The 27,501-nt window shown below is 49.0% G+C and overlaps 1 protein-coding gene across 1 annotated transcript in view; it reads right to left on the bottom strand.

The window, feature by feature from the left end:
* Positions 1 to 27,501, bottom strand: part of LOC148673774 (uncharacterized) — a 57,517-nt gene that overhangs the window by 10,308 nt on the left and 19,708 nt on the right. Inside the window, exons 2-15 of the mRNA XM_088630580.1 lie at positions 22,104 to 22,159; positions 20,666 to 20,778; positions 17,230 to 17,304; positions 11,706 to 11,843; positions 10,748 to 10,825; positions 9,711 to 9,862; positions 8,853 to 8,907; positions 8,183 to 8,257; positions 6,446 to 6,557; positions 5,818 to 6,336; positions 4,628 to 5,185; positions 3,462 to 3,584; positions 2,974 to 3,119; positions 2,699 to 2,756 (exon numbers count right to left, since the gene is read on the bottom strand). Of these exons, the coding sequence (XP_088486706.1) occupies positions 2,699 to 2,756; positions 2,974 to 3,119; positions 3,462 to 3,584; positions 4,628 to 5,185; positions 5,818 to 6,336; positions 6,446 to 6,557; positions 8,183 to 8,257; positions 8,853 to 8,907; positions 9,711 to 9,862; positions 10,748 to 10,825; positions 11,706 to 11,843; positions 17,230 to 17,304; positions 20,666 to 20,778; positions 22,104 to 22,159 (2,258 nt within the window). The remainder of the gene's footprint in view (positions 1 to 2,698; positions 2,757 to 2,973; positions 3,120 to 3,461; positions 3,585 to 4,627; positions 5,186 to 5,817; positions 6,337 to 6,445; positions 6,558 to 8,182; positions 8,258 to 8,852; positions 8,908 to 9,710; positions 9,863 to 10,747; positions 10,826 to 11,705; positions 11,844 to 17,229; positions 17,305 to 20,665; positions 20,779 to 22,103; positions 22,160 to 27,501) is intronic.

Here is a 27,501-nt window from a genome sequence, read left to right as displayed (position 1 = left end):
GCAGCACTCTTGTGAGATGTTACACAATGTTCTGCCTTGCGGATTAAAGTGCCATGTGGCACTGGGGTAAAAATGAAGCACAATGCTTGCAGCATAGGAAGATGTAAAGGGTTTACATAGGACAAAGAGCTGAGGAGATACATTAAGTAGTTAGGTGACATGGTAGTTGGCTGTGCTGCATCACAATTGGGCTTCATTTCCGATTGGGGTGCCTGTCTGTGTGGAGTTTGCATGTTCTAACCAAGGCTTTGTGAGTTTTTAGTTGCTCCGGCATCCTGCCACAGTGCCAAGAGTGCCCAGATTAAGCAGTAACTAATTTGGCCCTCTGTGAAAGGACAGTGTCCCCACGATGCTGCATCACAACCCAAGGATACTGAGCTCAATTCCCATTCCAGTTTGGCTGTAATAGTTAGGTTCAACAGTACTCTAGGATCCAGTGAAGAACTAAGACTGACAAGTTGTCCTTGTCCTTTTAATGCTGTGAAACAAATTGCTTATCATTTTCTGGAAGCAATAAAAAAGGCCTGATTCATACCCTACTGTCAAATAAGATGCTAACAACTGCTCAAGTACATCAGTGCAAAGGGCCTTCTCTCAAAACCTTTCTTAAATTAATAAGGCTGGCTGTCTTCTATAATCCTCAAGCTTATTTTGCTCTGCACCAGATTTGACACTGTCCTTTAAATGTCTTCCACACAGTGTACATACCGACTTTTCAGCCTCGCAATATTCCTTTCTTGAATTCTTTACAGCATTCTTTATTCTCTAATTTGTAAAGCACTCTTTAGCTGTGGTGTGCTACGGTTTCAGAAAGTTTTAAAAAGTGCTTCAGCAGTTGGTGTTGAGGTTTGATGGAAGTTCAAAAGGCTGTAGATCAGATTAGCAGCAGCGTGACAGGTGCACTGTGTTACATATGTGACCACAAACAGGAGTGGCTATATTAAAAATAATACCAGCAACACCTCCCTCAGCAGACGCAAAATCAGAGTGATTGGGTGTGAAATTTGTGATGAGTCCTGCGTTCGTTTGTGCTGAAGAATGAGCGAGCTGATCAGGATTGAACACAATGCTGAGCGCCTAGTTATCGTAAAAACCTCATTATCACAATCTTGATTAATAATCGCTGGCAGTTGAATTCTAATTTGAGACGCCGAACTAGGGTGCTGTGCACCTCGTGACGTTGTTTTGCTAATACTTCCTGAACGCATCAGGATGGTCTCATGAGTTGAATATTACTGTACAAACACTTTGTTATTGTAACAGGGCTGCACTATTCTTTCAACGTAATAAGAGAATGCAAATAAAAGGTTTGAGTGTGGGATCCTTATTTACATGCATTCCTTTACCTTTCACTCCCTCTCTGCCTTTACACGACACGATGTCTTTATTAACCCTTAACATGCCAGAGAAGAAGCCTCAAGCCCACTGTACCCTTTGAGAGTCCAGGACACAGGCTCATGGTTTCTTCTGCTCAGATGAAAAATCATTACTTTGCCTGAAGTCTTAGGAATTAGGAGAAAAAAAATGAAACAGCATTCTGAGTTTATTCCACTTCTTATTTTACCAATTATGTAGATTTTTGATGGGGGATTTTCATTTAGCGTGTTCTGCTTTTTTTAGTTGATTGAGGACTGAAATAAAAAAAAAAGATTCCCCACTCTTAAATGATTAAAAAGCGATGAATGATCTCAACGGTTGCTAAATTCCCTGAATGCCAAGACAGAACGCAAATTCAAAGGAAGAGCAGTTTCAACTGTTCAGAAACAGCAGGAGGCTGCCATCTGCTGGACAGTTTCGGAACGGACGCTCCGCGAGATGTGTGGTCAAGTGACGGGTCACGTTTCACACTCTTGATGTCTTTCAGAGCCAACAACAGGGGCAAGATGTGCAAGTGCCTTGCAAGAGCCTCTGAGTTTAATTAAAAGAATCGGCAACACATGATCGGAAATGAAAGGCAATTCTGAGTGAGAGGGGGAGCCCTGTTTCACCCTTACAAACCAAAACCTTTGGAAATGATTTCGGCTGTTTAAAATCAGTGAGGACTGCAGTTCCTATGGCTCTCTGCTTGACGCCCTGAGCAGATGGCACCTGTCTCCGGATTCCTCACTGCTATCTGCCCGCTGAAGTGAGCTCAGGGAGGATGTTGCCAGTCCCCCAAACCCACCCAAGCCCTGCCCCTGGTCCGCACAGTCAAATCCATCTTCCGTTGTTCACCAAGTAAAAAAAATAACCATGTCCCTAGTGATTCCCAATACCAGTCAGCAGCTGTTACTATGTGCTTCCTGCCTGGGCGCTCAAGTTCACATACTGTATGCTGTAGAGAACCAGACTCCTGGCTGATACAGGTCTTCCTGCAGGAACAACACCTCCCATAATCCCCTGCGAGACTTCCTGGAGTGTTTCTGCATCGCAAGTTGCCAAGCTGCTTGTCAATTCCGACACCCGAAGGTCCTGCCCAGGCCTGATGTTTCTCCACGGGACTGACTGATAAACCACCCCCTTCGTGCTCCTGAAACAATGTGCCAGATGGAGGCTCACCGCCTGGAGTGTGAGTTACCAAGCTCATGTGGCAATTCCCAGCCAGGCTGGCCTCTAATCCGCACACAGTTTCAACTACACTACAGCCGAGCTGGCATACAGTTCGGACAATCGGATACACGGGCAGGTGTATTTCTCTGTGTGTGTGCCATGGACTCACCTGCCTGGTAGTCACACAGTGCTCGTACACATAGCTTCCTCTCTGGCTCTGGGGACTCCTGCAAAGACAAACAAGGGGTCAGATGATGAAGAGAGGGTGGACAATTGGTTTTACGTGATATGGCTGTGTGTCCGCAGGGGTGGAAGCTTCTGAATGGCAGCCACACACACACTGCACACTGGTGGTGGTGGAGGGGAGTCCCCATTACCTGTAAAGCGCTTTGAGTGGAGTGTCCAGAAGAGCGCTATGTAAGTGTAAGCAATCATTATTATTACCTCTCCATTCTCCTCCTCCTTCTGCACTTCCTGCTCCTGCTCCTGCACCATGGAGTCCTCCTCCATCCCATCATGCCTCACTGCACAGAGACTGGACTCGGACACCACAGGTGCGCTCAGGTCAGTGTCAGGGGAGTCAAAATGATCTGCGGAGACGGAGAGACGGAGCGTCAGGGGAAGAGAAATACGGGCGGGTCTCGAAAGTGTCTGCCTATAACTAGCCTGGTACTGATCCTCAGATTCAATCAAAGGTCCAGGAGCAGTGCTTCTCGGAGAGCAATATCTCTGAGAACGAGAGCTTATAACAGTCCTTAAAATGAGTGGACCTCAGGTTACCTCATCTGAATCATGCACTGGCTGTAACTCCAGGTGTATCCAGCGAGTTAAAAACACTCCGACCTCCGATTCCACCGTAAGGATTTCATGCCCCGCCCTCCCTGTCTCCCTCTCCTTGCTGATTGGCCACTGGATTCCCAGGTATCCAATACCTGCTGTGCCATTCTGCTCCGAAACCTGCTCTCCATTCTCTTGCTGCCTCTCATCTTCAGGCGTCCCCTCATTGGCCGGCTGCACCGCTGGCTCCTCCCTCTCCAGTCCCGACTGTTCTGTGTCTGTAAAACACAAGGAAGGTCAGCACTGCCTCCTGCTGGGTCACATGACTCAGTGGGAGGTGAGGCTGCAGTTATTCAGGCAGTAAAGGCTCTGTGATGTACATGTATGTGCTGCAGAGCTCCCTGGATATGAGCCGTCAGCCAGGTATCAGCCAGCAGCGGCCAGCAGTGGCAAGCTCACTGCTTCACCTGTCGGGAACTTGACATTAACTTGGAAATGGAAAGACATCTTAAAAACTGACAAAACCCGAAAGATCGCCGGTGCTGATCTAGCAATGCTTCCAATATTACCCGGGGAGTCTGTTTTTAATTTTAATTAAAAGAATAATTTAAAATTAAATTATTTTAGTGCAAAGTTTAAGATATCTACACTTTTCATTTAAAAAAAAATCAACTTTCGTAGAAAATTGAATTAATATATTTGTTTTTTTCCAACTCCCTTGGTCAAAATATGACCATCTGGTCTAAACACTTTACTCATCAACATAGGTCCATGCAAAATCAGAGTTGGATCCATTAAAATCCTATTCAGGTGATATAAAAAGGAGCACAGGGGACAGAATTAGAAGAAAGGGAAACTGAGATGTACTGTATGTAATGACAGTTTGTATGAATTTTTGGACAACAGTAAGGACTGATTTGCTCCACAATGCAGCCCGTCTCCCCCTCCATGAACACTCCTTTTCCAAGAACACAAGATCCTCACGAACCAGAGGAGGCCAATAGGCCATCTTGTCCATGAGACAGTAGCGAAAAGAACCCAGGATCTCAACCAGGCGATTCTTGGCTGTACCCAGGGTGTCAGCTTCAACAGCATGGCTGGATCGTTTGTGCTGTACTCCTAGAACCCTTTATGGAAAGGAGTTCCTCCTCTGCTCATTTTTAAATGTAACCTACAGTAGAGCAGGGCGCTCACTGGAGCAATCTGAACAAATCCAGTAGCACAGAGGAAAAGCAGAAGCATTCCACCCAGGGTCTGAACCCCCCCTGCCCCAGTCTGGGCTGAAGAGACTCTACTCCGCGCTGCTGCGCTGCTCAGATACCTGCTGTGATCGGCTCCTGGCCGGCGTGGTGGACCCTGTCAGCCTCCCTGCCTTCTTCAGCTGTTCCTCCGATCAGGTCTGGCTCTAGGGGTGGGGCCGAGGGCCGTGGTGCTTCGCTCTCCGGCTCTGTGAAGACAACCTCGGCTCCGTCTTCCTCCGTGGCCCTGGCAGCCACGAGAACAGCGCTCCCGGCCCCTGCCATCCTCTCTCCCAGGGGCACCAGCTCCGGCTCCAGGCAGAGCTCGGCTGTCGGATCTTCCTGCTCGGACGTTTGGAGGACCTCTGTACTCGGTTCAGCCTGTCCTGCCAGGTAGGGCTCTGTGGCTGCTCGAGGCTCCAATTTAGAAGCTGCTTCAATCTCCGCAAGCCCAGATCTCTCCTCCTCCTCCTTCTCCTCTTCCTCCTCCTCCTCCTCTTTCTCCTCCTCCTCTTTCTCCTCCTCCTCTTCCTCAGCCACCGGTGGAATGCTGGAGTCCAGTTCTGCCTTATAGACGGCCTCAGCTCTCGTGCCCAGGTCTGCTTTCAGTTCACTCACCGTGCTGTTAACTATGTACAGCTCTGGAGAGGAAGAAGAAGAAACTCCAGTGTGTGGATGGTTTGCACTTCATTAATAGCCCTGCACAAGTCTGCACTTCACAGTCTTCACGATCAGCCCGACATAGCAATACGCAGATGAGCACTACTGATTGACGTGGGACCTAAAACAATAACAACCTGATCCACCAAGATCTGAGACCTGATTCAGCGAGATCTAAGAACTGGCTCTGTGAGGCTGATAGCTCTCCCCTCGCAGATTTATACTCGTCTAGGGTGAGAAAGAGGGTGACCCCTCGCAGCCCGGCCACTCTCACGGCACATGGCGCTGATATTTTTTGTCAATATATGCAGTACTCATTGTACATTTTATTATTCAACTGTATGTACTTTTAAATGGAACAGATCACCGAGATTTGTTTTTATCTGTAGATTTCTTTCTTTGATTTTATGGGAGGTTATGTTGACACCTGCACCCAGAGAAATTCCTTGTATATTTTGTACTTGGCGAATAAACGTTTCTGATTCTGGTTCTGATGACAACACCTTAGCGACGGGAACACAGAGGTGCAGCCAATACCTTCCTGTCACTCCAGAATATATCTCTCGGCTCTACCAGTGCCCTCACAGGTGTAGTAGGTGAGGTGACTGCTTACCTGCAGCCGGGGGACGGTCTTCCTGTGTGCGGGGAGGACTGGGGGCAGCCGGGGGGTCAGGGGGCAGGGCAGAGGTGGGGGCAGCAGGGATACAGAGGGCAGGCTGGGCCTCTGACAGGCTGCCTGGGCCTGCAGGGGAGACTGGGGGGTCAGGCTGGGGCGAGGCGGGGAGGGCTGGGCCGGGGGGCTGGCCGTCTGGCGCGGCGGCCGGGGCGGGCGAGCTCTGGGGGGCCGCAGAGGCAGGGCGCTGCCTGCGGAGGGCTGGGCGCGGGGGAGAGGTGGGAGGGGAGGCCACAGGGGCCCCAGGGGCCCCAGGCCCATCTCGGGCGCCGGGCTGGAAGGCGGGCTCAGGGCTGGAGGGCGACAAGGGGCCCACCGCGGGGGCGGGGAACGGGGAGGGGGAGAAGGGAGACACCACGGTGGGGCTGCGCGGGGAGGTGGGCGTGGAGGAGTCACACCTCCCAAAGATGAAGGCGGTGTCCGTCAGGCTGCGCTGGTACCGGCGGAAGGTGGGTTTGCCTGCGGAGAGATGGAGGAAGAGGGGCGTTCGTTATCTTCGCGCACACAGCCAGACACACTGCTAAAACGCCCCCCTCGCCCCCGAGCTGTCCCCCACAACGGGCCTGACCTGAGCGGGGGGAGACCGGACTGCTGGAATTGTGGGAAGAGGAGGAGGAGGACAGCTGTCGGAAGAACTCCCTTGGGTTCATGGAGCGCTGAGACACCAACACCGCTGCCTCCTAGGAAACAGGAAGAGAGACACCGCGCTGTCACCATACTCGAGAGCATGGGTTCACACAGCACTGCAGCACACAGCAGGCTCGGAATGTGTCCTACAGTATGGACACCAGTCTTCACTTCTGGACAGGCTCGGCATGTCTTCTACAGTATGGACACACACCAATCTTCACTCCTGGACAGGCTCGGCATGTCTCCTACAGTATGGACACAATTCTGCACTTCTGGACAGGCTCGGCATATCTCCTACAGTATGGACACACACCAATCTGCACTCCTGGACAGGCTCAGTATGTCTCCTACAGTATGGACACACACCAATCTGCACTCCTGGACAGGCTCAGTATGTCTCCTACAGTATGGACACACACCAATCTGCACTCCTGGACAGGCTCAGTATGTCTCCTACAGTATGGACACACACCAATCTTCACTTCTGGACAGGCTCGGCATGTCTCCTACAGTATGGACACACACCAATCTGCACTCCTGGACAGGCTCGGCATCTCTCCTACAGTATGGACACAATTCTGCACTTCTGGACAGGCTTGGCATGTCTCCTACAGTATGGACACCAATCTGCACTCCTGGACAGGCTCGGCATGTCTCCTACAGTATGGACACAATTCTGCACTTCTGGACAGGCTTGACATGTCTCCTACAGTATGGACACAATTCTGCACTCCTAGACAGGCTTGGCATGTCTCCTACAGTATGGACACACACCAATCTTCACTCCTGGGCAGGCTCGGCATGTCTCCTACAGTATGGACACACACCAATCTGCACTCCTGGACAGGCTCAGTATGTCTCCTACAGTATGGACACACACCAATCTGCACTCCTGGACAGGCTCAGTATGTCTCCTACAGTATGGACACCAATCTGCACTCCTGGACAGGCTCAGTATGTCTCCTACAGTATGGACACCAATCTGCACTGCACTGCCGAGTGTATGAGTGTATAGAATGTATGATCATGTCACTATAGCGACCAGGCCTGACCTCTCCGTGACCTTCACAGATCTGCGGTCACATATCAAGACAGTCTTCACTACTTCACTTCCTGTGGAGGTGTGATCTCTTAACAAGCGGCACTGGAGATGTCACCTTGCGGGGCATTCACAAAAACAACCAAAAACCACATCCTATTATTTTTAAATTACCTTCATAGCTATAGATCTGTGACAGATTAGCTAGCTGTACCGGCCTCTCATTAGGCCCCTCCTATAGAGGTTAAAAACTGTTCTGAATTACCATGTTGCCATACTGCTTGCTTGAAGTGCTGAGGTAGTGGTAACGGCTAACTCCCAGTGGTGAACATGTACAAATTAAGAAACAATAATAATAATAACAACAACAATACCTGATGTCTCTTGATTGCCCTTATTACTCATTAATCATGAATTGTTTGTTATTATTGATACTGATTTGCCTGTAATTTTTGCCGGCCAACTCATTATATGAATAGATCAATGCACTGGTGATTTTTGGAAAGAAATGTCAGCATGAAATCAAAGGGAAGCATCTCTGCCTATATACCTGTTTTGCCTGGAATAAACACACGTGAACAGAGTACAGAGAGAGTCTCGGCCATGGGCACGACGTGAGTCGAGAGGGGAACTCACCGCTGCCTTCTCTATGGACTCACTGCGGCGAAAACGGACCCTCATCTCCTCCTCGTGCTCCCTCTGCTGCGCCTCCTACAGGACACACGGGGAACTGCGCATTACACACAACCGCAGTACTCACCCAGCCCCTCCATTCACAGAGACCGGGTTTACAAATCTTCGCTATACAACTATAACAGCGTGCATATTCCTACCCATTTTTCATCCAGACCGCCCACCAAACAGGTCACGAAATCATCAGTGTTTTTAGAACTCGTACACATTTCATTTAGTCTGTTCATCTACTGAACTGTAAGTGTTCATCTATTTACAGTCCTGGGGTAAATAGAGTCATACGCTGTCATAATCAGCAACAATGATGCTGATTAACACTGGACTTCGGCTAATCAGGGCTCTATTAGGGTACAACCAAGGAATGCTGAGAGAATTTCTAACTCTCAGAAATGAATCGGAAGGTTTTGCATAGAAAATCATGGGAATTTTATTTTTGGTTCACCAGTTTCCACCTTGGGACCAGCTTTCGAGGCACGAATAAGGTTTGTCCATGGAGGGTGTGTGTGTGTGTGTGTGTGTGTGTGTGTGTGTGTGTTTGTGTACAGTACTGCAGCTGCCTCTCTCCCCTCTCACTCGGAGACACACTCCCGCCTGCCCAGGCACGCTCACTCACCCACTTGGCCTTCTCCAGCTTGCGAGCCTCCGCCTCCTGGAGAGCCTGCATTCTCCTGGGGGGCACAGAGCCACAGACACAGGCAGTGAACAAGGGGCGCTCCAGCAGAGCACGGTCACAAAGCAAGAAACACTTCCCAGAAGCAAGTACTAAAAAACGAACAAAGACTCAGCAATGAAAAAGCAGAACAGCGTGCCACTTGATCTACATCAGAGCTGCAGGTCTACCAGAGCAAGAATGAAGCCAAACCGAGCCTCGGGGCCAGAGTGTTGATTTTCTACACAGCCTCTGCAGTTTGTCCTTTCTTGTGGAGAAAAGTTTTACATTCGTTTCTGGCAGCCCCTGGGCTGTAAACCAGCATAGCCCTACTTGTTGAAGCTCACCGATTTGTATCATACAGTGGGTGGGGTGTATTTGAGGGCGGTGTGGTGGCTCTGTGGCTAAGGATCTGAGCCTGTGGCCGGAAGGTTGCCGGTTCGTATCCTTCTCCATTGGGCCCCTGAGCAAGGCCCTTCACCCCAACTGCTCCAGGGACGCCGTATAAATGGCCGACCCTGCGCTCTGACCCCCAGCTTCTCTCCCTGTCTGTGTGTCTCATGGGGAGCAAGCTGCAAAAAGGGGGTCTGCAAAAAGACATATTCCTCATACAAGAATTTGTACATGACCAATAAAGTGACCTTCTCTCTATACAGAGCCTCCTAAGGTCCTTTGTGAGGAGCTCTTGCACAGCTTGTAGAGCTGCAGTGTGACTAGACCATCACAAGAGGGAGCCAGTGTGTTAGAAACTGCAGGGCCTGGGGAAGGGTGGCCGCAGCGCCGTCTCGGGGGGGGGCTGGGGGACCGCCGTGCGCCTCCCACCTCTGCTCCAGGATGAGCTGCTCCTTCTCGCTCAGCTTCCTCTCCCTCTCCTCGGCCTCGCGCCTCTCCTGCAGCACCCTCTCCCTCTCCCAGCGCCGGCGCTCCTCCGCGACCCGCCGGCGCTCCTCCTCCTTGCGCTGCTCCTCCTCCCGCTGGGGGCAGAGAGGGAGGGGGGTTACGGCCGCGGACGCCGGACAGACGCCGGACAGACGCCGGACAGACGCTTCCCCTCCTGCTTTCAGCCCCTGCTGCTACATTTCTAGTTCAGTTCGGTTTCCTGCTTCCAGGCGTATCTGTAAACCTGCTCTCAGCTCTTAAAAGGTCAAGTGGGATTTTCTCATCAGTATCAACTCTGTGCCACACCTGGACCTCAGCCGCAGGAACAGTAACACTCACTGTGGGCGCGTCTCAGTCGTGGTGTTGCTCCCTCTGTGGGGGTGTTGGCTATACTGCCATTCCCACTGTGTGCAAGTCTGATAAGAGTTTCTCTGTATTTGCGTGTCTGATACCATGTCGGTCCTGCTCTGGGAGGGTCTGATACAGCACTCACAGAGCTCACGTATCAATAAACTAACAGCCGCTGCCCACCGACGGACCGCTGGACCTCTGCAGTTTTTGTGAGTTAACATCCACAAAACAAATGCCTCAACTGACAGATTTTCTAATATTATTTCTGCATACAAGTTGTTTTGCATGATATTTTGTGCTGTTGGGTCATTACTTGGAAACTGGTGAAACGGAAAGAGCTACTTCTTTACACAAAGGGTTGCGGGAGTCTGGAACGAGCTACCCAGTCATGCTGCTGAGGCTGATACCCTGGGGCTTCATTCAAGAAACAGCTGGTTGAGATCCTTGGATCAACTATCTACTAACTTCCACCTGGGCCCAGGCCAGCTGGGCTGGATGGCTCCTGTGGTCTGTAGCTGGGCTTGCATTCTTACTTCTGGGCTTCTGATGTTGGTATAGAAGGGCTTTTCATGACCTGGTCTATCCCACTGGGCACCAGCAGAAGCCGGACAGTTTGTGTGGAAACTCACCTCTGCACGTGCCCAGAACGAATCCCTGTTGATCCGTCTCATCTCCATGGCCGCGTTCGTCTTCCTGTAGTTTGTGCCCTGGACCATGGGAGGAGGGGGGCAGGACCACCGACAGCCATGTGGAGGAATCACAAGAGTATTGCTTGAGTGCAAAGTGAACCTCGTGTCTATACCATGCTGTCCTCCAGGTCATATCTGCTAACAGCTCAGGTACTGTCATGCAGTTTGAGATTCAGGAGACGTCACTGGTTTGGGCAGGAACAATAAACTTCACTGAGCTACAGCTGGGGTCCCCAGTCCCGGTCTTGGAGGGGCTGGTGTGTCTGCAGGTTTTCCAAATCTCTTCAAACCTGTTGCGTGAGCTGGGAGAAGTTGCTGGACTGGTTAGATGAAGCCAATGAGGAGGTGATTTAAGTGAGATCATGCCCAAACCCTACAGACACACTGGCTGTCCAGGACCAGGATGGGGGTCCCCTGAGCTACCAGACCTGTTTGGAGTCCAAAGGAGGAGGAATAAGAGAACTGGGACAAGGCAGAGCACTGGCTACTGGGGGAAATGAGCAGCGAGAGACAGATAATTGGAAAGGTGGAGAGTCCTTTTGTGGATCAAAAGAGAGGAATCAAGGTTCCTAGACAGGAGGAGAGAAACTCTCCTTAAACCAGTGTGATACACTCCAATTACAAACAAGCACTTTCTTCTGTTTTGACATTTTAACATCCCAAAGGTTCCTTGTGCATTATCATAACCGGAATGAAGCCTAGATACTGATATGTAGGAAAACAATCTTGGCCTGAAATGTAAGACTAGTTTTGGGAATCTGCATTTTGTATTGTGTTGTGTTGTAAAACTGAAAGCTCACGAATAAAGACACGTCTGGGTTGAAATGAAGAAACGTGCTGCTGCACAGCGCCCCCTGTGGCAGAGTGGGATGTGGAGGACCTCAGACGGGCATCTCACCACTGTCTCCTCAGAGCCTGCAGGGCGTGGCACTCTCCTCACCCGGTCCACCGGGGGCGCTATTTTACCGATGACGGCATCGATGGACTCCTCTGTCACCTCCTCCGGGCCGGTGGCGCTGATGAAGACGTGAGCTTCCTGCGAGACACAGAGAGGGGGATTCAGAGAGGAGAGCGACACGGAGGCACACAGAGGAAAGAGAGACTGAACAGCTGTGCCTCCACTTTCCCTGGGAATGTTCACCAAGCAGCACCTCTGCTTACTCGACCTGCCTATTGGTCATTGGTATTGTTACACTGCTGACTGTAGCCCCTGATGTATGTCCATTGATAAGATTAATGAATCACAATTATCATTCCTTCTTCCTATCTGTATTTGTATCCTGAAGACTCCAAAACATGGGCTTCCCCCAGGTGCTTGGTAGGACAACCAAGTGGTAGGACAACTGGCCCTGGGGTGAGTGTGTGTGAGCCCTGCGATGGACTGGCGTCCTGTCCAGGGTGTGTCCTGCCTAGCACCCGTTGCTTGCAGTGAGAAAATGCTGAATGAAAGGATTGAAGGAGACATTGCTTCACCAATATAACTGACAGCTGTCAGGGAGAGTTCTTTCCGGACCCTGTGCAGACGACACAATCCAGGGTGGAGTGAGGAAACGCTGGGAAAAAAGGCATGCAGGAGACAGGGATGAAAACAGGGGGGGCGTGTCCATGGTGTGCTGGTGGTCGGGGGAGGTGTGACCGAGGCAAACGATCCAGGGATGAGTTCAAAGAGGAATCCAAAAACAGGGCAAAAGTCCAAGGCCAGGCGATCCATCTGAGACAGACGATTAAAAACCAGAACCGGGTCGGGACCAGCAGGGGAAAGGGGAGCAGAAACTTAAAAGCATAATGAGGCCAGGGGCATCCAGGTCCCGGGCACGCATGATGCCCGGAATAGCGTCAGCGTCTGGCTTTTAAGGAGAACTGAAAAGGGGTCTGGAACAGGGAGCAGGTGCGGGAGATGAACAACAGACACGGAAGGGCTGGAGCGCCCTGAGGAGGAGGGGTTTGCGATCGTGACCACAGGGAGGCCGGGCACTACAAGCCCAGAGTGAAATGTTGCTCTGCTGCTCTGGCCAACAGTGGCACGGGACCAGGGATGACCAACTCGCCAGGCCCTCAGATCCTCTGTCTCCACCCACTCCTGTGCACACTCATTTTATACAGCTCTGCCATATTAGCTTGGGCGTGCAGTGTTGCCTATTCCAAAAAAACAAAACAACCTTGAGACAGTTTTCCATCTGCTCTTCTTTCCTGGTGCTTTTTTTTAAGGATATTCAAGGACCAAAGGATTTTGCTGCTGATTGTGTTTAACAAGGGGAATGTTGACATTCTGTGATTCCAGTTGCCTAAAATAAACTCCTTAAAGTAAAAGCTGTACTGTATCGAGATTTTTTGTCTTCTAGGTTACCGTAAGTCTCTGTTTCAGGGACAGTGGCATTCCATTTCAAGTGAAAAGAAAAAACAAAATGTAGCATTAACATGGTCAAACCATCCACTACTCCCTACACAAAGACCAAGCTCTGCATATACAGTATCTATCAGCCCCATATGGGACCGTCTCTGTCAAGCCCACAGGCTGCATCCACGCCAGGCGAGCTACCAGACACTGGTGTTTGTGTCTGCTCTGTTATGCGATTCTCTCGCTCAAGACGGTGCAAAATGCAACAGAAGCTTTCACTGCCTTCATTTCACTTGCTGGAGTGTTGAGCAACCATCTAAATGTTTATCGGCAATGAAGCCGGTCTGAATCGCGTGCACGTCAGGGCTTGACTCTCCTGGCTCAGGCCTGAAAGACACCTCAAATCAAATTCCTGGCCATGCAGATCTGCTCATCTCAGGTCCAACCAGAAGAGGGCAGTGCAGACATGTGCACAGTCACTACGTGACTCTTGAGTACAGAAACTTGATAAAGTAAAACCATGGGAAATTAAATAAATCAGATTTGTAGACACATTTACAGAAGTGGGAACTACTCACAATTATGTTGCTCTTTCTTAAATACTGCGTCCTGAATGTGCTCATGGCTCAAGTGTGAAATCTGACATGCAGAGCATTCCACTCACAGACCTTGAGAGACAGACTCTCACACACCTTGAGAGAGAGAAAGTTTATCCTCCCAACACTGGCTGGCTAATGGGAACCAGGATGCAAAACCTTGAAGGAAAGTTTCCTCCCGCAGGCAAAGAAAACACACACCAACATGCAGACTCCTCACAGACAGATGCCTGAGGCTAGAATCAAACCCCGACAGAAACCTAGGAAGCCTGCAAGCACGCCGTCCCTTCAGGAACAGGGGTGCACACTGCTGGCCTAATGTATCATAGAGAACCATCTGTCTTGCTAAGCAGTCACCTCTGCACTCTCCAATGGGCATGTTTCCCTAACAAACTCTGGATTATTAATAGTCACACTGTAAATGTTTTCACAGGTTTCCAGTCTGGAGGTCTGTGTTGAATATTCTGCATTCAGCCCTGAATCAGGAGGGACTGACAGGCCCTGCTGGGAGCCGGGAGAGAAGGTCTGGAATGAAGTTATGTGGAGCACACTTTCACTTTTCACTGTTTCGTTCAGGAATGCGCTGGATAAGGCCAGGCTGCAGGGAAGGTGGCGTGGGACGAAACGGGCAGTCGCGTCAACCTGCTGTCGGCTCTGCATTCAGCCAGCGCACCAAGGCGAGGAAAATCGCACAAGCACAGCCGGTTAGCAAGCCTGTGAGCAGGTTCTGCGCCAATGCAAGCCCTTGCAGCCCCAGACGCTGAATCATTTTACCTCAGAAGGGCTATGCAGCTCATTGCCAAATCCAACAGCATCCCTGGGAATGTTTTTCTTAAATGAGGCTGTTGCTTGTAACAACACAACTTTAATATTGCTTCACCCACACCCTTTCGCAATCTGTCATGAAGGAGCCAAACACTGAAGTGAATGGGACTGTGTCTTTTAATTACTGAGTCCCCTCCTACAGAGCAGAGGGCAGGCAGTGTGCACCTCTGGTTGGGGGTGTAACCTGGTTAATGCAATAATTTCCTAAGCTCCTTGCAATTTTCTCAGCTCCCTTGACCTGGTGCTGTAATGACCTGTGCTGACAATGCCAGGTGAGAGCATGCAGCTGTGAGGACTGGTCAGGGTTCTGGTCACTGAAAGGCTGTCGATCCAGAACCCTGGAGGAGACAGCTGTCTCCCCTCGAGTGAGGTAATTCACTCTGACTACTTCTGTGAACCACCCAGCAGTATAAAAGGATACAATTGCACGTGGCTTTGGACAAAGGTAGTGTTGAAATAAAATAAGAATGCAAAATTTCACATGCTGGCATTTTAAATTCACAAGTACAGTATATAATATAATCGAAAGTTGCTTTGTGTCCAGTGGTCTAAGGTGCTGCTGCTTATTCTGCAGGCACTGGTTTGAACCCCACTCCTGACAGGCTCTCGAGAAACAAACTGCAGTTTTAATTTCACATCCGCTGCGCTTCGGTCTTGTCTCTCACACAAACATATTCAAATGATCCTGAAGGAGCGCTGCTGCCTATAGGGAGTTCAAAGGCCTTTTGTAAATGACGGGGAACAAAAAAGTTTTAAAAATATCAGCAAAAATGACAAAGTAATTGGCGAGAGAAAGCAACAATAAAGGGTTCTTGCACATCAAGCTGTCCTTGCTCTCGGTAAGCTGTACAGAGTACACAGCTGATAGGAGGGCAACATCGCTATTTCAGAGCTGAGACAGCTCTAATATAGCGAGAGAGCAGAGGAAACATCCCTGTCTCACAATCACACCTTCCCCACTTGTAAAGGGCTTCATCTGTTTTCATTACCTTCAGTTTATAGAAATTATATTGTATCTGACTAGGCACAGTGATGCAGCAGTCATGATAGCCCAGGGTTCATTTCGGTCACCACGTTACAAGAATCTATTGCTTCTCTTGAATCAGTCTACAGAAGAGTAATCAGTACTTTTGGGACTGTAAAGAATACATTTACCAGTAATCTAGGGCTGAAAGTAGTACACTGACAGGCTGAAGGAACTGAACCCTTCTCGTCTTGAACTGAGAAGACAGTGATGCAAATATTCGGAAACCACAAAGGCCATTCCCATCTGCCTTTCTCAAGTCTAGTCTCCCGAAATCGTAAACCCCTGGGCTCTTACCTGTACGGTTTCAAATACACACAATTTACAGTAACTTTTTCACATACAGTACATCACCACAATGGCGACAGTTACTGGTTTTCTCTCCTCCATTTTCCTCACTCTTTCTTTTTTTGGCTGAGTCTCTTCAACAGAAAGGACAGCTACAGGAGTTAGTCAGCAGCGACTCGTGAAACGACGCAGGTTTCGTTACTTTTTTCCTCGGACGTTTTCAGGTACTGTGTGGTTCGGGCACATGCTTCGCAGCTCTACCTCGAAGTTTTTCCGAGGCCGGTAGCCAAACCTAATTAGTCTTGATTTGTCCTCATGAAACTGTAATTAAGCAACAGCACCGATTTAACAAAGCTTTAACGCTCTGTTTACATTAGTTACTTTCCGTGCCAAGGCAGCTTTAATCCCCTGTCTCTGTGAGTCCGGGGGTAATGGCAGCCCTGTCACCTAGCAACTGTCTTCTATAGCGCTCCACTCTATCGACTTGACCAAGATTCCCAGCACCACTCTTACAACACACTGTAGCACTGGAAAACTCCTCCTTCACCACAGTGGGTCCCACTAATCTGAAGAGGTGGGTGGCTACGCCGCTAGTAAATTCGCAAAGCTGAGAACACATGTAAGGTTAGCAGCAAACAGCAGAGGTACAGAGGTATACCTTCACAGGAAGATGCATCACGATTTCGAAAAGGAAGGCTCAATGCTTCATAGCTTAAAAAAACACAGCAACTGTCTTCTACAAAACTTCCAGAACTTCATAGATGTAAAAAATTTGGGCTTATAGCTGGGGAGTTCGGGATTTTCTCCTTATTGAGAAATGTATGGTTGAATACATTCCAGACCTCAAAAAACCTGACTCTTGGACTAACACATTATGAAAGTTTACAGTATACAGTAACCGTCGAGAGTGATACATCATAATGTACTGTCATAGATCACTGATAATTGATCAGGTGTCAATAGAAAATGTGGCATCATAGATAATTAACCATCGATCATTTGTTATGATAGATCACAGATCACGTGTCGATACAGGTCGTCATAAATCACTGGCTATCAATATAAGTCATTGATCATTCTTCATGAGTCACGATAGATCAAAGATCATGTGTCAATGTAAAACATAGATCATGTGTCACAATACAGAATACAGAACATGTGTAATAGATCACAGATAATACTGTATGTTAACATTGGCCATAGATCATGTGTCAATGCAGAACATAGAACATGTTTCATCACAGATGTGTCAGGGCAGCTGAGCCGTCACACGCTGGCCAGCGGTCAAGCTCCGGGCGCTTGTTGGCAGCCTGTGGGGGAGAGGCGCCCAAGAAGAGGCAGGGTGTCTCACCTTGAAGAAGGCCTTGACAGCAGGCACGTGACTGGCACACTCGGACCTGCGGGGCTCCGGCACATCCTGCCCGACCTGCGGAAGCAGCCACACACCTGGGTTAAAAGAGAGCCCTACACCCCCAGACTCAAATAACCCCGGTCCCCTGGGCATTGAGGTCACAGCGGGGTCACCCCAAACATTTAGCTACTTCTGTTCACTAAATATAGCTCAGCCTATTCCAATTTGCTGTACTAATGTGACCAAACCAGCTGACAGGACAGTACATTCAGACACTTTCAGCAGAAGATCGGTCCCTGCTGATGTTCCCATGCCGCCAGTGGAGGAGAGAGCAGGGCCGGCATTCACTCAAACATCGCAAGCCCACCACATTCTCTTCACTAATATATGTGAATCAGACACAGCTGAGGATGCCCTGTGCATTTAGACAACCTGCCCCTTACAACAGCTCAGCTACTGACCCCTTCCACCCTTCTGTTCTCGCTGCCTGTGGGGTGACTTGGTTGCTCAAGGAGGAGACTCTGCAGAGCCTTCTCTCAGTGGCATGTCGGCTTTCATTGAGGAAGGGACTCAGCGAACACAGTTTGGAGATTTGCCATTTGAAATGCATGACAGCCTAAAGGCAGAGACCATACACGTTCTGGATTACAGTGTGGGCGGTTGCGAAGAAAAGCGATCCTAGGAAATGGCACAACAGTGGTGAAACAAGGACACAGGTCCACAGCTGGAAAATAAAGAAAAGGAGATCAGGAGACAATCTGGGCACATGGCCTTGCTGAGTGTGCCTGTCATGCAGCCCTGGCTGTTTCGCCCTCCACAGCTGGCATCTGAAGGGGCACAGCTGGGTCTCTGCCTAGGGCAGAGGCGACCGCCGTCAGGAGACCAGTGGGGCTTTTACGGTCTTGACAGGAGCCCAGGTGGCAGTATCGGCGTGTCCCCGTTCTGCTGCCTTTATACTCAGTGCTGCAGCGGGTTCCCCTTCAGGAAAGATCTGGCGTCCGCAGGCCCTGCTGGCCTTCGCTGGCCCTCCCCCTGCAGCACGCGCCAGTCTGGCTCAGGCGCCATTTTCCACCTGTCTCTCCCCCCGTGCTTCACGACGACCTGCTGTCTGCTTGGGCTCTTCCCTGTGGGCTCTTGGGGGCTTGGGCTCTTCCCTGTGTGCTCGAAGAGCTCTTTATCTGCTGTTCTCCCTCCCGCTGACACATCAGCACCTGAAGTGTTTGCTTTCTGTTTATTGGAGCCGCCCCATTCAGTCACGCCGTGAAATCACAGGGCGCGGCGCAGATAGCGTCAGGGCAGTGGCTCTGCTGCTTTCCAGAGAATCCCCTGCACCCTCTTACTGGGAGAGGGAGGAGGGAACTGGCAGCCCAGTATGTGATCTCCTATCACAGCCTGAGGAACAGTGAGTCTGTCTCCCAATAATGCTCCTTCTGTCTACAGTAAATGTCAATATTTTACGTCATTGTTGTAACTGTCTGTAATATGTCTGTAGATTTTATATTAATTTGATTTTTTGCTTTGGTTTCATGTGAATTTCATTATTTTATTTGCTTTGGCAACACTGATTGTACCCATCGGTCATGCTAAGAAAGCACCTTGAATTGAATTGACAGTTCCTCCTGCTCCCAGGAGCTGGGGGGGGGCAGGAGGAATGCCGGAAGGCCTAGGCGGGGCTGGCACGTTCCCCTGGCACACACTGAGAGCACCCACACTGCTCTGCAGGGAGAACAGGCCACGCCCGCGGCCGGCCTCTATCACATTACCGCTGAGAAGGTGCGCCTGGCAGGCACTGCCAGTCTGAGGGAGATTTACAGTGTGCACCTCTTTCCCAGGCCACACCGTCCTCTCCTCTGGCAAGCAGTCGGGGAGACTGGTCAGGGTGGGCCACCAGCAATGGCTGCAATCAGGGCTACTGTGGTATTAGATACTCATTCATCCATCCCCTCCATCCATTGTCTCACCACTTTATCCAACACAGGGTTGCGGGGAAGCGGGAGACTATCCTGGCAAGCAACGGTCTCAAGGCAGGACACACCCTGGATGGGACGCCAGCTCATCGAAGGGCACACAGACCCAGAATACGCCCCCACTCACGCCAGCTGTCCCAGAAGCCAATTCACCTGCCAAAATGTCTTTTTGACTGCAGGAGGAAACTGGAGCACCCAGCAGAAATCCACACAAACAAACTCCACACAGATAGCACCCTGGGAACTGAACCCCAGCCCCAGCGCTAGCGAGGCAGCAATGCTAACGGCGGTATCACAGTGGCACCCGAGATAATCATCGTTATGAAGCAAAATAAGTAATCTAATCCCAGAATTCTCACAGCTGCCAGGATTTCGAACAGCTAACAGTCCTAAAAGAGGAGGAGGGAGGAATGTCAAGAGAGCTGCAGGCTAGTATGTGATCTCCTGTCACAGCCTGGGGAACGGAGAGTCCGCATCTCAAATAACAACGATACGTTTTTTGGGGGGTTGTTGGACATGTCTGTAAACGTCTTCTGATTGTCATTACTTTGGCAACACTGAAAGTAACAGGTTGTGCCCCTGAAGCCGGTTGACTTTGAATTTGAGGACAGTGAGAGAGCGTCACAGGAAGTGTTTAAGGAAGGGGGGAGAGCTGAGAGGTCAAGGGGCTACGCTAGGCTACGCTAGACTCTGCCCCCCCAACTGGCTACAGATGCGACCTCCAACCCCCACAACATTCCAACTGGTCGTCATGGAAACCCATTCTGAACTCCAAGTGAGGGAGTTACACGCAGCTCTGAGGTGGGAGTCAATCTCAACACTAGGCTGACTTCTACAATGTCTTCTCCTTATCCAACAAAGAGGAGCCCGGTTATGCCTACTTGCTGTACTTGATATAACTTATCTACATAGTATAAACCCAACTAATACACCTGAAACACCCTATCCATCCTTACAGCTCATACCAATACCAATAAATGCACCGCGTACTGGAATACCCTTTATCTCAATTGACACCAAATTCCCCACACAGGCTATAGGTACCTAATATATCAATTAGAAACAACACACCAGAAGAAGGCTCCACAGCTGAAACGTTGTTTCTTTTCTTCTCTTTTCAGCAGGGAATAAACCTTCACTCGTTCCTTTGAAATCTACGCATGCTGACGCAGCTCCCTACTTTAACTACTATAGAAATTAGTCCGACTCGGTAAACACTGGGCTCAGCCCATACACTGCCACCTGAAGACGGCTTAACAGCTGAAATGCTGTGGCTTTGCCTTCTACTTCTCCGTGTGCAATTAACCTTCACTTGTTCCATCTCAGTCCCTACGAGTCTCTCCCCTTACTGCGAGGCAACACCGCGTTCCCCTGGCCCCGCCAGCGCAACAGGCTCCCCACAGGGAGAGGAGGAGCGCAGGCGATCAGAGAGCTGTGAGCGGGACGGGACAGCGACCCGCTGGACGTACCCAGATGACCATGACGATCCGGGGCAGACCCCCGCCGGGGGCCGCTATCTTGCACAGGCCGTAGAGAGGGTGGCTGCTCTGGAACTTCTTTGCCAGCTCAGCCACCCCACCAGCTGGGGAGAGAGGGAGAGAGAGGGGGAGGGCACATTAGAAAGACCTTTGGTTTTTCAAGCAGAAGACGCCTCAGTCACTGTGGGACTGTTAACAGGCCTGCTGCTGATGTGTTATTTAGGATGTAATAGTTCCCAAACTAGGGGTTTGGGACCCCCAGGGGTCCTCAGAGACACTCTAGGGGACCCCCAGAAAACCCAGAAAGTATATTCCGGGAAACAAGCCCGCTCACTTGGACAGGAGCAATCTGACTGCATTCATCGAGTCCCATTTTACAGCTTTTTACTTTTATCACTCCAGCATTACTGTCGTTACAAATAGCGGGATACAGCAATTATTGCTTGGTTACAGAAATAACCAAGCGGGATGATCAATAATTAAATAATCAAAACCCCCAAATTATTAGAGATATGCCAAATGGTTGGTATAGCTAGGGGCACCTGAGTTCTTTGTTGTCTTTCTTTGGCGAACAGAGTATTAAATCATGCACACTGAGTTCAACAAATATTTATTAATAATGACAAGCACACACACTAAGAACACACAATACAAAATGCACCATAAAAGTTACTCTATGTACAAAGTGTCTCCGATGCCAATGTCCTGACCCACCAAAAAAACCCCAGATTGCTACAAAGTAATCAAATCCTATATAACACCCACACAAACCTGCCTTCTGAACTAAGCAGAATATGACCCACAGTTAAATCTCTCTCTATAAATATGGATGCTACAAAGCTAAAGGGAAACCTGTTGTCTCTCTAGTCATGCAAGAGAGACTGCTTTTAACCTAGGGATTCTCTGTATGGGAAATCAGAGTTTCCTAAAAACGACAGAATGGCAAGCCTTTTGTCACCAGGTTCAAATGCTTCACTAGAATTTGGTCTTTAGAGATGATCCAGAGAAAGCATCCCCAGCCTCCACTGGCTCCCTTTTCTCTCTCCTGTCCTCTTCTTGGCCTCTCTTGTCCTTAAATTCTCTCCCTGTCTTTTATCCTGTGTTCCTGGAATGCTTATAACTCTTAATGATTTACCCAAAACTTAATTAATTAGTGTACACCAGATGATTCTATTGATCAATGTGTCTCAGACCCCTAATGTGTCTACAACCTCTTTCTTGCTTTGAAGATCCCAAGAACTGCAAATGTTGACTTTAGCTAGATGTTGTCCACCTCTGATCCAGGTGTAACAATATGAGTATTATAATGGCTATATTTCTCTCATATAACAGTCCTTGCTGAATGTGATGGTTAAAAAGGGGATGTCCTGGCCAGGGTAGTCTGGAAATCCCCGAGTTAGAAATGAGTGACAAATGAGTGATTCCTTACCTCCAGAGTCAGACAGCTTCAAGTTGTTCGTTGCCCCATCATACGTGAACAGAGCCCTGGAGGAAGACGGACAGGGGTTAGCAGAGTTAGTGGGCTACTGATCAGGAGTCAGTGACATCATTCCTCTTTCAGGGCTGAACAGAAAGCTGTGCACTGCCCAGTCACACACATCATCAACATAGGTTCACTATGCAAGTTTTCGCCCCCGCTCTTTAGACATGTAGCCTCTTTATAATTAAATCAGTGGGTTATAGACCACTCAGTGGCACTGTAGAACACCTAGATTGGCACGATTCCCATTGGGAAGTTTCTTATGTTCCTATGTAGTCTTCTGTCTGGAATATTACAGAACAACTGATCAGAACTGACGATCGGTTAATAGTTTTCAATTTGCATTTGCAGAGATGTTTCAAAAGAAACTCATAAAGACAGGACAATATTGCCAAGATTAGTGGTAATGACAAGATTCTTTGCACATGTTGGGAGAGCTGTAAAGTATCTATTGTACCTCTGGTGTATTAATATGTAATGGAGTACATTCAATCATACACCTCATTTAGAAGCAACAAAGTAATTTATAATTGTCTGTTTTACAATTGTCTGTTCTAATCCCTTTCCAAAGGTCCCAGCAGATCTAATAATTGTTTATTAATACAATATAGATTCTACTACAGATTTGGTGCACTCAGTTGAAGAACGGTGCAATCATCTATAGTATGGTGCACTCAGCTGTAATATGGTGCACTCAGCTGTACTATGGTGCACTTATTGGTAGTATCGGTATAATCATCTATAGTATGGTGCACTCAGCTGTAGTATGGTGCACCTATTGGTAGTATCAGTATAATCATCTATAGTATGGTGCACTCAGCTGTAATGTGATGTACTAAGATGTAGGATGGTATACAGCTGTAACAACGTGTACTCAGCTCTACATTCCTTTCCTGTTAACTAACCCTACCCCAATATCTGTAAAGAGCAGAGTCAAAATGCTTTGCTGTGTTGTAAACCGCTGACACTCCCCAAAGAGATATATGGACACAGACCCCCATTATCTTTCAGCTCCTGCTCAGGGCTCAATGTTGAGTGAGTCCCGACCAAAATCTCCTGAGTGTAAAGTTTGTGTTCCTTCACAAATGGAAATATTCTCACTGCGGGCTTTGAGATGAACCTGTCTGACAGCTTACTGGAGCCCATTCCATGTCCTGACTCGTACTCACATGACTTTATTACAAAGGGGCCGTAATGTAATACACAATTAAAGTAATTCCCTTTTAGGGGATTACAGGCCGCACGAATGAGAACACTTTGGAGCTCATTAAAAGGACGGTATATTTTGGATGACAGCCTCTGCTGACAGATAACTGATGTTCTGTGTGTGGAGCAGCACTAGCAGTTCAGTGTTTACGTTATACAGAGGATGTCCATAATCCCCCGCCTGAAAACCCCACCTCAGTAATACCGGGAAAATATAACATGCTTTTATAACACACTTTCATCACATAATTGCTGATTTTAAGGAGCGGCTGTGGGATTTACCAGTAGGAAAGATATAGGATGTCACCTCATTATCTAGTAACCACTTCACACAAAAAACAGAACAACAGTGGAGCACCAGCCTGAAAAAACAAGATACCTATCCTGTGAATGGGGCCTGTCTGTATACAGTACATTGCATTGTAAGAGGCAATCAAAGGTGTTTGCTCCGTTGCTTTATGAGATAAATGTCAAGAAATGTTCTGAAAAGCTTTTGAAGATCATGCTGTTGTGCTTCATGCTCGATTCCCCAATACTCCATGAAACATCCTGTGCGCCTGGTGGAGGACTACCCTGGGCCACAGTGAGTAAGTTCCAAGGTGCCCCTTTCCTAGAACACAGCAGTCAAAACGCACATCTTTCAAATGAACAGCACTACCATGCATGCACAAACCCTGGTTTGCTCGTATTCCCCGAGTCTCTCATCAGGAGAGCAAGCCGGAGCTGAACCGGGAAGATTACAAGGAGACCTGATATTATATTGAATGAATATTTTTCGCCATTGTGGTCGCCACGCTATAGAAAAGACGCTGTTGCTCTGGAGACAGCCCAGAGTACAGAGAGCAGATGCATTGCAAGGTTGAAGGGAATGGCCTACAACGACAGACCTGAGGGAACGGAACCGTTGTGGTCTTGAACAGAGGAGATTATGAGGGGTCCAGATACAAGCATTTCAAATCCCTGAAACCAAGAACAGGGAACCGTTCTTTGCCCAAAGAGTTGTGGAAGTGTGGAAAAAGCTACCCAGCCATGTTGTTGAGGCTTCTTTCAAGAAATGGCTAGAAAGCTTTTTTGGATCAACTAACTACTAAATGCCAAATGGACTACTGTAAGTGGCCTGATGGCTGGCTTGAGCGTTTACAAGCACTCCTACAAACGCGAATGTTCGCCACACACACACAAAACACTTAACACTGCTGCCTAGAGATTAATCTTTCACCATTGACTGGCTCTTTCCTGCACTTTTAAAGACGGCTGCCTGCTTAACGGTCTGCTGGGACAGAGAGAGCCAGAGGACGAACCGCAGCAGTAATAATTAACTCCGTGCAGCGAGCAGAGAACGTGTCCCCAGGGACTGTGGACTCTCCATTAATAATTGAACTGCACAGCGATCGCCTTGCACGACCCGGGGAAGATAAGGATCAAAGATCCCCCCTGCTCTCCGGCAGCGTTTTCTGCAGAGTCAAGGGTTTAAGGTCCAGCAAAATGACGCTGCAGATTACAGAACGTGGCGACCAGGCACTCGCCAACGGCCATCGTCGGAAGAGAGACTTTCCCGCAACAGGCTGAGTGCGATCGCTTTGATCCGTTCAGCCCAGCAGCAGGGCGACGTCCCTGTTTTCCCTGGGAACGAGCCAGAGGCTGATCCCACTGCACGGCTGTGCCAAGTCTCCAGGTACACAAGATTTTCCCACACGCGGCTTCCCATGGCACAACCCGGGCAGCTCGGAGCAGCTCCGAGCCCCGCGCTTCAGGCGAAACAGCTCATAGCCGCAAGTCCCGCTCTCAGTGTATTACTGCAGCATAGCGGGACTGTGTTTTTCTAAGGGGGAAAACAATGCGTGTAATTATGTAACAATATCAGCATTGTACCCTGGAGCTGAAACCACAGCAGGCTGACAATCTAATTCTTTAAATAAGCGAGTGACTAAACGTTAATGATAGGCTGCAGTAATAACCTCAATTATCTCCTACGGTGTTAAAAGAGCCCCTCGTCTCCGTCACGTGACCTCAGCCTGCAGTGACTTCAGTTTGGGGGAGAAAGTCAATGAAAGATCGCGTCTCTCTCAGCGGGCCCATAACAGAGCTGAAAGCTGGTTTTAACGAAACACAAGTGTGCACTTAGTGAACGTTTTTTTTTTGTCAAAAAACCTGGAAAATCATTCTTTTCCCTCCCCCTCTTTCTCACTCTTTCAGCAGTGAATTCAGATCTGGGCCTCTATGCTGTTGGGTTTCTGGATTAATGCCACTTCTTCTGTTTAGGTCTGTGCCCATATTGTTTGGCTGGCCTAATCCTAAAGGTTCTAAAAATCCAAATCAGACAAAAGCAATAAAGTTTTTCTCACAGCATCCAGACTACAAGAAGCAGGAATTCATCAGGGGCCCTGTGAGGCACTGTGGGGGTCAAAGGTGAGAGGTTAAAGGTGAGAACTGGGCAGACTGGGTAGCATTTTCCAGAATGTCTTACTTGCCCTGATTCCGTTTTAGTTGACTGGCTTATTCCCTGACGTAACACAAACACACCATAGTGCATCATAGCAATGATCTCAGTGATCTTTGTTTTTCTTCAACCTTCTTGAACGAAAACCTTCTCAACATTCAGCACAAGGTGAGAATCATCCCAGAGAGTGCCTCGAGAATTCAGCCTTCACTGCCAACTTACTGCAATTAATTTACAGACTCAGCCCGCTCTGACTAGTAAGTAAGAACTGCTGCGTACTTGCCTGTTCATGACTAATATTTGTAGATTCAGATTTTTCTGCACCTAAGCACACAAGCAATCGATAAAAATCTGGTGTGGAGCCACACATTCCTGTTCTATGTATATATGTACATATGTTTGACGTAAGCTGCCTGAAAGTCACTTCCTTCCTGAGGCAGGTGATCAGAAGCCCCCATCAAAATGTCACTAGTTTCTAACAAGCCAGAAGCCAGTTCTTTAGATTAGAGTATAACTGCACAGGCGCGCACACACACACTCTTGATCAGCAGCTGCCTGCCTCACCACTCATGAGGTGTGACTATGGACACGCAGAGCTGGCTTGTGTGCCTCAGCGCTTTTCCCAAATCCCTGGGAGCAGCCCTGTGCTGGGAAGTGTTCTCAGGGCGGAATTCCAAGGCCGGGGGGGAAGGCTGTGATCTCGCGAGCAGCGTACTGCTGGCAAGACAGGCTCTGAGCCGAGGGGGGACTGTGGATCTGCGTGAGCAGGGATACCTGGGAAAGCTGCTGAGAGGTTGAACACTGGCTCTGTGCTGATTGCATAAGCCTGGACAGCCTGTTCCATACTCCCACAACCCTTTGTGTAAAAAAGCGCCTCCTGTTCTCAGTTTTAAAATTGCTCCTCACTGAATTTTCTACACAATTGTAATTCTTGCAAAATCAGTTAAGTCCTACATATTGCTCATATATTGCAGTCTTTGCTTTAGAATATAAGAACAGTTCACTAACGAGACAAGGCCATTCATTCCACCTAGTCTGTCTGGTAGGTAACTGATTCAAGGATCTCATCTGCCTATTTCTTGAATTAAACCAGGATATTCAACAGCATGGATGGATAGCTTGTTCCATACTCCCACAACCCTTTGGGTAAAGACATGCCTCCTGTTATAAATGCACTTCCACAAAGTTTCCGCTGGTGTCCTCTGGTTTGTGTTTGCGTGTTTATTCTGAAGGTTGACTCAATCAAGGCATCTGGAAGCACCGTACACTGCTGTGTCCACTCTGAGATGGAGCGGACATCGTGCCACACTAACTGGACCTGGGCACTTCACAACCGCCCCGGCTCTGCAGCTCGGGTTCGTTTTAATACATGTGGCATCGCACCCCTGCGCCTGATGAGAGAAACAGAGCTGCTCCTGAACAGAGCCCGGTATCCAGCTATGATCTCAGACTGGGGTACCAACCTGCCAGTACAAGACTGAGGGGGCGCAGAGGGGGAGAGGGATACAGAATGAGAACAACAGATCAACTGGTGAGAGAGAGAGAGAGCTAGAGGCAAGGAGGAGGACACAGAGACAGCGAGAGCAGGAAGAGAGAAAACTGGAGAGGCGCTGGAGCGAAAGGCCGCAGAGGGGAGAGAAACACATCGAATCAGTGGTTCGAAAAGTGAGCGTGTGAGAGGCGGGGGGGGGAGGGGGGTTT

This window comes from Lepisosteus platostomus, chromosome 4, assembly GCF_059453375.1.
Source record: "Lepisosteus platostomus isolate fLepPlt1 chromosome 4, fLepPlt1.hap1, whole genome shotgun sequence".
NCBI lineage: Eukaryota > Metazoa > Chordata > Actinopteri > Semionotiformes > Lepisosteidae > Lepisosteus > Lepisosteus platostomus.
This window is presented reverse-complemented; position numbering and strand designations above follow the sequence as displayed.